At 50.3% G+C, this 12,974-nt stretch overlaps 2 protein-coding genes across 6 annotated transcripts in view; one reads left to right on the top strand and one right to left on the bottom strand.

The window, feature by feature from the left end:
- Positions 1-12,974, bottom strand: part of LOC123764294 (uncharacterized) — a 114,193-nt gene that overhangs the window by 52,107 nt on the left and 49,112 nt on the right. The gene's annotated exons all lie outside the window — the stretch shown is intronic.
- Positions 7,048-8,574, top strand: LOC123750335 (collagen alpha-1(III) chain-like). The gene has a single exon (XM_045732453.2). The coding sequence runs from the start codon at positions 7,048-7,050 to the stop codon at positions 8,572-8,574; it is 1,527 nt and encodes a 508-aa protein (XP_045588409.2).

Genomic DNA, 12,974 nt, shown 5'->3' with positions numbered 1-12,974 from the left:
AGAACACGTGTATTATAGAAGATAAGTTTTAGTAGAATGACCTCGGCACATGAAGGAGGGAACGCTGAAGAAGATTTGGCAGAACTAATTGATGATTTCTTGCCTAGACAACATATATGGCAGCCAACACGTATAATATATTTCACATTTAGAGGTTGCCAGGAGACGCACAATACTGGCAACCCAGTATTATATCATTACGTATCATTACGGAGGAAGGGAAGGGTGTCTGCGGGAGAGCATCAGTAATAGCCAGTAGTTCGTCTTGGATACAAATATTCACGGAGATTCGAGATGGAAACAACAGTTGAGCAGCGGAGTTACAGAATGTGTGGTGAGTGACGGACACAGCCTTGGCCACGACCTGAGAGATTCTCACTATGTAAGAGTCACTAGAATATATGTGTAGAATAATAAACCAACACTATTTGTCACATATAGACACTAATCTTAAGTTTCACCCACTTTGTATCCACAAGATAACCTAACTTTAAGGGGTTGGGTAATGTGAATCTTCTTGTTTGATAAACTGAAGGAAGAGAGGGGGAAGATAAGGAAGGAGGGAGGGAGGGAGAGGGGGAAGACAAGGAAGGAGGGAGGGAGGGAGAGGGGTGGAAGACAAGGAAGGAAAGACAAGAGGGAAGGCGAGGGGAAGGAATAAGAGGGTAAGAGAAGGAAGGGGAAGGAAGGGGTTGGCAGCAACCTGTCCTCAGGTGCCATAGTACTGCCTCAGACATAGATAGTGACCCTGGTGCTTCTATAGCAGTGTCAGCCTGCCTCCCAGCCGTCCTGCCTGCCTGCCAGCCTGCCTGCCAGCCTGCCTGCCAGCCTGCCAGCCAGCCAGCCAGCGGCAATGCCCGGGTTTGTCTCTGGGGAAATATATCACTAAAAGCTGAAAAACTGCTCACAAACTCGGAGAAAAAATCCCGATATCACACTTAATAAAAGTCGCCGGGAGGGGGTCATTGTCAGGGGCCGATATTTCTTAAAGGGAGGCAATGCGGGCACCCTCGACCGGTCTATGACAGTCATATACCACCCAAGTGTCGTCTTGAAAAGTTGGGTGAAGAAAAGCCTTGAACTGACAGACAGACATCGACTATTATGAACATTAATTAATTCAATAAATTAACGTTTTATTAAGTAAATGATTTAATAGTTTAGTGATATAATTGGCAAGGATCGCGTGGATGTGGTCCACTAATGAGACAATTACCCGCATTATAGGTCGGTTGTAACTCATTCTTCCTGGTCGAGCAGAACGCTAACCGATACTCTCTATAATTATGTATTTATAATCATCTTTAATTCAGAAGATCTTTTGAAATTCCTCGAAATTGTGCATGAAAGTCTGGCAGCTTGACGGGGCATGAAAGTCTGGCAGCTTGACGGGGCATGAAAGTCTGGCAGCTTGACGGGGCATGAAAGTCTAGCAGCTTGACGGGGCATGAAAGTCTGGCAGCTTGACGGGGCATGAAAGTCTGGTAGCTTGACGGGGCATGAAAGTCTGGCAGCTTGACGGGGCATGAAAGTCTGGCAGCTTGACGGGGCATGAAAGTCTGGCAGCTTAACAATTGCATCATAGATGTCGCTGCTGAGGTGGTGGCACCCGCCCCGCGCCTGCCGGTCATGTCGGGCTCCATACATTGCTATGGACGACTGACTAGGCACCAATCCTTAACTCGTCGCCCCCGTTTATCCAACAGTAATTGTCCTCTAGATTGTAAACCAATTGGCGGGTCGTGTTCCAGGGAAAACTAGTAGGGTAAGGCTTACCATGAGCTATGGGAAGGGAAAGCTCTCAGCCAGCTAACAGGAGTCAGCAGTCGTCTGCTCCTGTACCCTCCTGTGTGTAAAACTAGTAGGGTAAGGCTTACCATGAGCTATGGGAAGGGAAAGCTCTCAGCCAGCTAACAGGAGTCAGCAGTCGTCTGCTCCTGTACCCACCTGTGTGTAAAACTAGTAGGGTAAGGCTTACCATGAGCTATGGGAAGGGAAAGCTCTCAGCCTGCTAACAGGAGTCAGCAGTCGTCTGCTCCTGTACCCTCCTGTGTGTAAAACTAGTAAGGTAAGGCTTACCATGAGCTATGGGAAGGGAAAGCTCTCAGCCTGCTAACAGGAGTCAGCAGTCGTCTGCTCCTGTACCCTCCTGTGTGTAAAACTAGTAAGGTAAGGCTTACCATGAGCTATGGGAAGGGAAAGCTCTCAGCCAGCTAACAGGAGTCAGCAGTCGTCTGGTAGGGTGCTCCTGTACCCTCCTGTGTGCAAAACTAGTAGGGTAAGGCTTACCATGAGCTATGGGAAGGGAAAGCTCTCAGCCTGCTAACAGGAGTCAGCAGTCGTCTGCTCCTGTACCCACCTGTGTGTAAAACTAGTAGGGTAAGGCTTACCATGAGCTATGGGAAGGGAAAGCTCTCAGCCAGCTAACAGGAGTCAGCAGTCGTCTGCTCCTGTACCCACCTGTTTGTAAAACTAGTAGGGTAAGGCTTACCATGAGCTATGGGAAGGGAAAGCTCTCAGCCAGCTAACAGGAGTCAGCAGTCGTCTGGTAGGGTGCTCCTGTACCCTCCTGTGTGTAAAACTAGTAGGGTAAGGCTTACCATGAGCTATGGGAAGGGAAAGCTCTCAGCCTGCTAACAGGAGTCAGCAGTTGTCTGCTCCTGTACCCACCTGTGTGTAAAACTAGTAGGGTAAGGCTTACCATGGGCTATGGGAAGGGAAAGCTCTCAGCCTGCTAACAGGAGTCAGCAGTCGTCTGCTCCTGTACCCTCCTGTGTGTAAAACTAGTAGGGTAAGGCTTACCGTGAGCTATGGGAAGGGAAAGCTCTCAGCCTGCTAACAGGAGTCAGCAGTCGTCTGCTCCTGTACCCTCCTGTGTGTAAAACTAGTAGGGTAAGGCTTACCATGAGCTATGGGAAGGGAAAGCTCTCAGCCTGCTAACAGGAGTCAGCAGTCGTCTGCTCCTGTACCTTCCTGTGTGTAAAACTAGTAGGGTAAGGCTTACCATGAGCTATGGGAAGGGAAAGCTCTCAGCCTGCTAACAGGAGTCAGCAGTCGTCTGCTCCTGTACCCACCTGTGTGTAAAACTAGTAAGGTAAGGCTTACCATGAGCTATGGGAAGGGAAAGCTCTCAGCCTGCTAACAGGAGTCAGCAGTCGTCTGCTCCTGTACCCTCCTGTGTAAAACTAGTAGGATAAGGCTTACCATGAGCTATGGGAAGGGAAAGCTCTCAGCCTGCTAACAGGAGTCAGCAGTCGTCTGCTCCTGTACCCTCCTGTGTGTAAAACTAGTAGGGTAAGGCTTACCATGAGCTATGGGAAGGGAAAGCTCTCAGCCTGCTAACAGGAGTCAGCAGTCGTCTGCTCCTGTACCCTCCTGTGTGTAAAACTAGTAAGGTAAGGCTTACCATGAGCTATGGGAAGGGAAAGCTCTCAGCCTGCTAACAGGAGTCAGCAGTCGTCTGCTCCAGTACCCTCCTGTGTGTAAAACTAGTAGGGTAAGGCTTACCATGAGCTATGGGAAGGGAAAGCTCTCAGCCTGCCAACAGGAGTCAGCAGTCGTCTGCTTCTGTACCCTCCTGTGTGTAAAACTAGTAGGGTAAGGCTTACCATGAGCTATGGGAAGGGAAAGCTCTCAGCCTGCTAACAGGAGTCAGCAGTAGTCTGCTCCTGTACCCTCCTGTGTGTAAAACTAGTAGGGTAAGGCTTACCATGAGCTATGGGAAGGGAAAGCTCTCAGCCTGCTAACAGGAGTCAGCAGTCGTCTGCTCCTGTACCCTCCTGTGTGTAAAACTAGTAGGGTAAGGCTTACCATGAGCTATGGGAAGGGAAAGCTCTCAGCCTGCTAACAGGAGTCAGCAGTCGTCTGCTCCTGTACCAACCTGAGTGAAGGAAAAGGTCTAGCTCAGCCTGGTAAACAATCGATGAGAAAATAAATGCTGCATCAGAAATAACTAACCCCCCCCCCTTGACCTTCCACGTATCACCGAAATAGAAAACGGGTAGCTTCATTATTAACCAGATTACGTATCGGCCGCCCAAGAATACCTCAATGATAGGACTCCGGATCACGGGACGCGATCTAGCCCACTACAGGGTCTCGATACTGTCGTCAGGCATTCCTATTCAACGGCCCGCATTGTTACGACGTCTCGCCCGGGGTCACGGGGATGTTGATAGATTGTAAACGATTTGTGGCTAAAGGTTCTTCGGGCGGGAAGATGGTGTCCGGCGCCGGCTTGACGAGAGGTGCTGGGTCTTGGTGGACCCTGAGGGCGTGGTGGGCCTCAGGACGTGGTGGGCCCTCAGGGGCGTGGTGGGCCTCAAGGTTGTGAGATTCAGACAGTGGCGAGTGTGTGAGGGGTTCAGAACATTTTGCCCAGTACCTCATTAATGAGGTCCTGGACTTCCAGTCACTCACTCACGCCATGAATGCAAAGTTAAGACGGCCTGAAGCAACTTTAAAAAGGAAATATGTTCACCTCACACCTGACCCACCACATGAGTGAGGGTGAGGTGAGGGTGAGGTAGCCGTGGGAGAGACAGGTGGGCGAGGGAGCGGCAGATGAGTCAGGTGTACATGGGAGACACCAATATGAGTCAAGTGTTATTCAGGAAAGAGAGAAAGCAAGAGAGAGATCTCGTCTCCATGAAGAGTTCAGCTCAAATGGGTAAAAGTTCGTATTTCCAGAATTCCAGGAAAATAGAATTCCAGGGGAAGAGAAACAGTTCCTGGAGCTTACTGGAGGTGGCCCTAACTTCATCCCACCCACGTAAAGAGACTTCTGTCCTGATTTTCGTCATGTCAATGATGGTAAACTCTTCAAAGATCCAATTTAGTGATAACTTTGATCCATAACTGCGTGGAGCAATACAGGAAACTAAGTATTTAACTCAAAATAGTTTATATATTAGAACCGATGGGCGATGGTGTGGTATTTGGGCACTCATTGGGCAGACTCAGAGGGGTATCGTGCTGTTTGGGCAGACTCAGAGGAGTATTGTGGTGTTTGGGGTGACCCAGAGGGGGTTTCGCCATTTGGAGAGCCGGATGGGGGATTGCCCTGATTTAGATGCAAGATTATGTAGGATTATAACCTAACCTAAGCTCACTATCCAGCACATAACAGTGATAGCCAGCGAGGATAGTGTGTACATCTGGCAGCGCTGCAAACAACTTAAGTCTTATGCATTGTGGGAAACAGAACTGTCACGTAACCTATTCTCTTCTAGCCCTATCGTAACCTAGTCTAACCTATCCTCTCCTAACCTAACCTAACGTAACCCAACCTATTTGAATTAGACACCTAATCTCACCTAGCCTATACAGCACTAGCCTAAAATATCCTGTCCTAGCCTCACTTAACCAAGTCTATATTCTGTCCTAGCCTAACTTAACCAAGTGTATATCCTGTGCAAGCCTAACTTAACCAAGTGTATATCCTGTCCTAGCCTAACTTAACCAAGTGTATATCCTGTCCTAGCCTAACTTAACCAAGTGTATATCCTGTCCTAGCCTAACTTAACCAAGTGTATATCCTGTCCTAGCCTAACTTAACCAAGTCTATATTCTGTGCTAGCCTAACTTAACCAAGTCTATATTCTGTCCTAGCCTAACTTAACCAAGTGTATATCCTGTGCTAGCCTAACTTAACCAAGTCTATATCCTGTCCTAGCCTAACTTAACCAAGTCTATATCCTGTCCTAGCTTTACCTATCCTGTCTTAAACTAATCTAAAATGACGTTTATACAATAATGAATCAACGTGAATTAAATGCTACTCAACGTTGATTAAACTGTGATACAAGGAGCGGGTGTTTTGCCCTGTAGGAATTGCCCCACTCAGTGTGTCGGAAGGTCGGAGGAACTGCGTCAACAAGGGGGTTAACTAAACGTAGCCGGATCAGATTAGGTTATGTTGACGAGAGCAGAGCGAGCCGGCGATCGATTCCCTGTCGCTGACGTGAGACCAGCACCACCTAGCGTCTCAATCTCTTCTTTGTCCTGTTTCTCTCTGTCTATATTCTCACCTTCCAGAAACCTTCCTGAGACTCACTTATACACATGCAAACACTCTGGCAACCTTACAACCTTCTAGGCAGGTTTTTTACACACATTAAACAAGCCATTTACAAACACGCAGGGCAGGGAGGACCGGAATGTTTGCAACGATTGACTACGTATAGACTGGTGGTTCTGACTGGCCATGGATATACCTGTTAGTTCTTGCCTCTCACAGTCCTTACCACTCATCCCTCCCAAGGACTGTATAGTTCTGTTGGATTAGTGCTGTTCCTCTGATCATTTTCTTACCTAGATCAGGGGAAGAGGCACGTCTGCTCCCTTAGTGTACCCGAGGTCTGCAGGTGGTGTACCCCAGGTACCTCAGTGGTGTCATGTATGTCTGACACAGGTAGAGTGCCACGTGTCTGACACAGGTAGAGTGCCACGTGTCTGACACAGGTAGAGTGCCACATGTCTGACACAGGTTGGCACTCATCCTCCCATAGTTTGACACTGTAATGTAAAGAAAGAATGTAACTACAGCCTACTTGATCTAGTGAAGGAGGGGTGAGAGTGGGGGGGGGGGGGAGGGAGTGGGGGGGGAGGGGGGAGATAAGTGTGTGAGGGGGGGTAGATGAATGGTGGGCAGGGGGTAGACCTAGAGGAAGGTGTAAATGAGAGAGTGAGGGGGGGTGAGAGAGTGAGGGAGAGTGAGAGAGAGTGAAGGAGGGTGAGAGAGGGGATGGAAGCAGTAAAAAGAGTGAAGGGAAGTGTGTTAGTGAGACAAGGGTAAGGTGAGAGGGAAGGGAGGGAGGTAGTGACCTAGTTACAGTACTGCCTGGAGGTACTTAGTGGAGGGAGTAGACGGCTCAGGGTATATTTACGGGCTCACCATAGCCCGTGCTACATGGACACTTCCTTCTGAGTAGATAAATCTAAAACAACAACAACAACAACAACAACAACAACAACAACAACAACGGGTCAGGGGGAGAACCCCCAACAAAACCCCCTCCCCCCCACTCCTTCAGTGATGGCCTCCTGATGGCTTCCAGGAGGCCATCACCCATTGGGGGCTTCCAGGAGGCCATCACCCATTGGGGGCTTCCAGGAGGCCATCACCCATTGGGGGCTTCCAGGAGGCCATCACCCATTGGGGGCTTCCAGGACGCCATCACCCATTGGGGGCTTCCAGGAGGCCATCACCCACTGGGGGCTTCCAGGAGGCCATCACCCATTGGGGGCTTCCAGGACGCCATCACCCATTGGGGGCTTCCAGGACGCCATCACCCATTGGGGGCTTCCAGGACGCCATCACCCATTGGGGGCTTCCAGGACGCCATCACCCATTGGGGGCTTCCAGGACGCCATCACCCATTGGGGGCTTCCAGGAGGCCATCACCCATTGGGGGCTTCCAGGAGGCCATCACCCATTGGGGGCTTCCAGGAGGCCATCACCCATTGGGGGCTTCCAGGACGCCATCACCCATTGGGGGCTTCCAGGAGGCCATCACCCACTGGGGGCTTCCAGGAGGCCATCACCCATTGGGGGCTTCCAGGACGCCATCACCCATTGGGGGCTTCCAGGACGCCATCACCCATTGGGGGCTTCCAGGACGCCATCACCCATTGGGGGCTTCCAGGACGCCATCACCCATTGGGGGCTTCCAGGACGCCATCACCCATTGGGGGCTTCCAGGAGGCCATCACCCATTGGGGGCTTCCAGGAGGCCATCACCCATTGGGGGCTTCCAGGAGGCCATCACCCATTGGGGGCTTCCAGGAGGCCATCACCCATTGGGGGCTTCCAGGAGGCCATCACCCATTGGGGGCTTCCAGGAGGCCATCACCCATTGGGGGCTTCCAGGAGGCCATCACCCATTGGGGGCTTCCAGGAGGCCATCACCCATTGGGGGCTTCCAGGAGGCCATCACCCATTGGGGGCTTCCAGGAGTCCATCACCCATTGGGGGCTTCCAGGAGTCCATCACCCATTGGGGGCTTCCAGGAGGCCATCACCCACTGGGGGCTTCCAGGAGGCCATCACCCATTGGGGGCTTCCAGGAGGCCATCACCCATTGGGGGCTTCCAGGAGGCCATCACCCATTGGGGGCTTCCAGGAGGCCATCACCCATTGGGGGCTTCCAGGAGGCCATCACCCATTGGGGGCTTCCAGGAGGCCATCACCCGTCAGGGGCTTCCAGGAGGCCATCACCCGTCAGGGGCTTCCAGGAGGCCATCACCCATTGGGGGCTTCCAGGAGGCCATCACCCATTGGGGGCTTCCAGGAGGCCATCACCCGTCGGGGGCTTCCAGGAGTCCATCACCCGACGGGGGCTTCCAGGAGGCTATCACCCGTCAGGGGCTTCCAGGAGGCCATCACCCGTCAGGGGCTTCCAGGAGGCCATCACCCATTGGGGGCTTCCAGGAGGCCATCACCCATTGGGGGCTTCCAGGAGGCCATCATCCATTGGGGGCTTCCAGGAGGCCATCACCCATTGGGGGCTTCCAGGAGGCCATCACCCATTGGGGGCTTCCAGGAGTCCCACTCCTGCAGGAGTTCAAGAGTTAACCTAAGTGAGCTGCCTAATGATGTTGCTCAAGTTCACACAGCGATCCATAGAGTCGTAGTAGAGGTTCAGCCAGCAGTATTGATCACGACCAGCTGTGGCATGTGGACCTGCATGGTGACTGTGCTACACGGGTCCCGCCACAGTCCTACACAGGGACCCACCGCTACTGTCTTCACACCTTGAAATATATTATCAAACGAAAGATTTTAGCGAAGGGTAAAAGTAGGTAATTCCATCAGACTCTCCTGACGATCTGATAAACAGTGCTTTCCTCTCCTCTGTAAATGAAAAATGTCCTTATATGATGTGTGTGAAATGTACTATATCTTGTAAGACCACTTGCTTCTGCCTCCCAGGGTACTTAACATGGGGTTATTTACTATGGGTAAGCTGCTTGGGTAACAGCTTCTCTCCCCGAATGAACCTACCCTGGCTTTGCGCCCTGGTGAGACCACTCCAGACCAGGCCGACATCAGAGCGCAACTCCATAGTCTCCTGAGACTGATAGATGCCTACTGATACTACTTACTCTGGGACTTTCAGCACTATGCTAGTCAAGCCTCAGAATATTATTGTACACACACACACACCGTGATGTGTGTGTATGTGAAGTATATGTGTGTGTATGTAGCAGTATGTTATAACAGTTCCCCAGGCGGTCATGGTGGCCAGCAGCGAGGGGACACACCACACACCAGAAACAGTCCGCCACAATACCCTCTCCCAGGGAAGGACATGCCGGGCCGGGCGCCGGGGTGACTGACCCGAGGTGGTAAACAGCTTCACAGTTCACATGTTGTGTCTAGTGACACTTCACCACCGCAGGTAAACCAATATATCTGCAGCATGTGTTTCTACAGGTGTCAGTTTTGCAGTGGCTGACGTGTCTATCGACAGGTGTTGACCCTTCCCCAGCCCCATGGCTCATGTTATGTCTAGAAAATAAACAATTTACTTCATAAAACATGAATCATTGTGGCTCTGTGTGTACAAAAATGGCCAGAAATACAACACTAACTAAGATTTACTCTCATGTGCTGCACTTTACTGTATTTGTTGTATGCTGTTGTTGTTGTATACTGTGGCTGGTGTATACTGTGGTTGGTGTATACTGTGGCTGGTGTATACTGTGGCTGGTGTATACTGTGGTTGTTGTATACTGTTGTTGTTGTATACTGTGGCTGGTGTATACTGTGGCTGGTGTATACTGTGGCTGGTGTATACTGTGGCTGGTGTATACTGTGGCTGGTGTATACTGTGGCTGGTGTATACTGTGGCTGGTGTATACTGTGGCTGGTGTATACTGTGGCTGGTGTATACTGTGGCTGGTGTATACTGTGGTTGGTGTATACTGTTGCTGGTGTATACTGTGGCTGGTGTATACTGTGGTTGGTGTATACTGTGGTTGGTGTATACTGTGGCTGGTGTATACTGTGGCTGGTGTATACTGTGGCTGGTGTATACTGTGGCTGGTGTATACTGTGGCTGGTGTATACTGTGGCTGGTGTATACTGTTGCTGGTGTATACTGTGGCTGGTGTATACTGTGGTTGGTGTATACTGTGGCTGGTGTATGGTGTCGTAGTTCTTGTATACTTTGGCTCTAATACCTATTCTTATGGCTATAAATTATCATAATAAATCAGTTTCATTATTATCTCCCAAGACTGCCTTCACCAGCTAGTAAAGGCAACCATCACCAGCTGGTGAAGGCAGCCATCACCAGCTGGTGAAGGCAGCCATCACCAGCTAGTAAAGGCAACCATCACCAGCTGGTGAAGGCAGCCATCACCAGCTGGTGAAGGCAGCCATCACCAGCTGGTGAAGGCAGCCATCACCAGCTGGTGAAGGCAGCCATCACCAGCTAGTAAAGGCAACCATCACCAGCTGGTGAAGGCAGCCATCACCAGCTGGTGAAGGCAGCCATCACCAGCTGGTGAAGGCAGCCATCACCAGCTAGTAAAGGCAACCATCACCAGCTGGTGAAGGCAGCCATCACCAGCTGGTGAAGGCAGCCATCACCAGCTGGTGAAGGCAGCCATCACCAGCTGGTGAAGGCAGGCCGCCCATCGCCACAGAAAAATAAAACTCACGCAAATAACATGAAAATCAAGATTAAATAACATATAATTACACAGATTGTGTAATTATTCAGAACTAATGTACATCATCAGCAGCAAGAGATCACAGTGATTTGGCTCACTCCTGGTGGAATATATTGGGCTCTAATAGGGTGGGGAGGGTGTGGGTGGGGGGAGGGTGTAGGAGCGGGGGTGAGCGCCCCCACCCCCCTCACCTCTTAGGGGGTGCCTCCTGATAGCTATATCAACAGCTGAGACTATGGAACAACCTTGGAATCACGTCTTGAGATGTCAAAGAAAAAGGCTGAGAGGGGGGTGGGGGGGGGGAAAGATTGATGACTGGTTTGATTGACATGCTTCGGGTCTATCAATCTCTGGATTCTTATTAAGGCCTATCAACCTCTGGAGGGTTATTAAGGCCTATCAACCTCTGGAGGGTTATTAAGGCCTATCAACCTCTGGAGGGTTATTAAGACCTATCAACCTCTGGAGGGTTATTAAGGCCTATCAACCTCTGGAGGGTTATCAAGGCCTATCAACCTCTGGAGGGTTATCAAGGCCTATCAACCTCTGGAGGGTTATCAAGGCCTATCAACCTCTGTAAGGTTATTAAGGCCTATCAACCTCTGGAGGGCTATTAAGGCCTATCAATCTCTGGAGGGTTATTAAGGCCTATCAACCTCTGGAGGGTTATCAAGGCCTATCAACCTCTGGAGGGTTATCAAGGCCTATCAACCTCTGGAGGGTTATTAAGGCCTACCAACCTCTGGAGGGTTATCAAGGCCTATCAACCTCTGGAGGGTTATCAAGGCCTATCAACCTCTGGAGGGTTATTAAGGCCTACCAACCTCTGGAGGGTTATCAAGGCCTATCAACCTCTGGAGGGTTATTAAGACCTATCAACCTCTGGAGGGTTATCAAGGCCTATCAACCTCTGGAGGGTTATCAAGGCCTATCAACCTCTGGAGGGTTATCAAGGCCTATCAACCTCTGGAGGGTTATTAAGACCTATCAACCTCTGGAGGGTTATCAAGGCCTATCAACCTCTGGAGGGTTATTAAGGCCTACCAACCTCTGGAGGGTTATTAAGACCTATCAACCTCTGGAGGGTTATCAAGGCCTATCAACCTCTGGAGGGTTATCAAGGCCTATCAACCTCTGGAGGGTTATCAAGACCTATCAACCTCTGGAGGGTTATTAAGACCTATCAACCTCTGGAGGGTTATTAAGGCCTATCAACCTCTGGAGGGTTGTCAAGGCCTATCAACCTCTGGAGGGTTATTAAGACCTATCAACCTCTGGAGGGTTATTAAGACCTATCAACCTCTGGAGGGTTATCAAGGCCTATCAACCTCTGGAGGGTTATCAAGGCCTATCAACCTCTGGAGGGTTATTAAGGCCTATCAATCTCTGGAAGGTTATTAAGGCCTATCAACCTCTGGAGGGTTATTAAGGCCTATCAACCTCTGGAGGGTTATCAAGGCCTATCAACCTCTGGAGGGTTATCAAGGCCTATCAACCTCTGGAGGGTTATCAAGACCTATCAACCTCTGGAGGGTTATTAAGACCTATCAACCTCTGGAGGGTTATCAAGGCCTATCAACCTCTGGAGGGTTATTAAGGCCTACCAACCTCTGGAGGGTTATTAAGACCTATCAACCTCTGGAGGGTTATCAAAGCCTATCAACCTCTGGAGGGTTATCAAGGCCTATCAACCTCTGGAGGGTTATCAAGGCCTATCAACCTCTGGAGGGTTATCAAGGCCTATCAACCTCTGGAGGGCTATCAAGGCCTATCAACCTCTGGAGGGTTATCAAGACCTATCAACCTCTGGAGGGTTATCAAGGCCTATCAACCTCTGGAGGGTTATCAAGGCCTATCAACCTCTGGAGGGTTATCAAGGCCTATCAACCTCTGGAGGGTTATCAAGGCCACTACAATAGCCTATTGACCAACCAGCAAGTAATCTTTAATCCTGATCACACTTCTGAGTTAAGTATACTCTCAATAAACAGTAGTATTAAAGTAGTAACAGTAGTAGTAACAGTAGTAGTAGTAGCAGGCATCCATCAGTCTCAGGAGACTACGGGTGCCTGCTAGTAATGAATATACACCGAAAAATGGGGGTAGACTTTGGGTGTGTAGAGTGTATTGGTGTGGGAGTTGTCCGACTCTACTGGCACTCGCAGACACCGACACTTAGCTGGCAACTTCGAGGTGAAGTTTGCAATAATAACGATTTCTTTGTCGACCTGTTCCATAGTTGGCGCTAGTGTGGGTGGTTGACCCCTCTCACCCACCAGTAGTGTGTGTGTGTGT

Source organism: Procambarus clarkii, chromosome 82 (genome assembly GCF_040958095.1).
Source record: "Procambarus clarkii isolate CNS0578487 chromosome 82, FALCON_Pclarkii_2.0, whole genome shotgun sequence".
In the NCBI taxonomy this organism is placed as follows: domain Eukaryota; kingdom Metazoa; phylum Arthropoda; class Malacostraca; order Decapoda; family Cambaridae; genus Procambarus; species Procambarus clarkii.
Note: the sequence above shows the minus strand (reverse complement) of the source record. Positions and strands in the feature narration are given on the sequence as shown.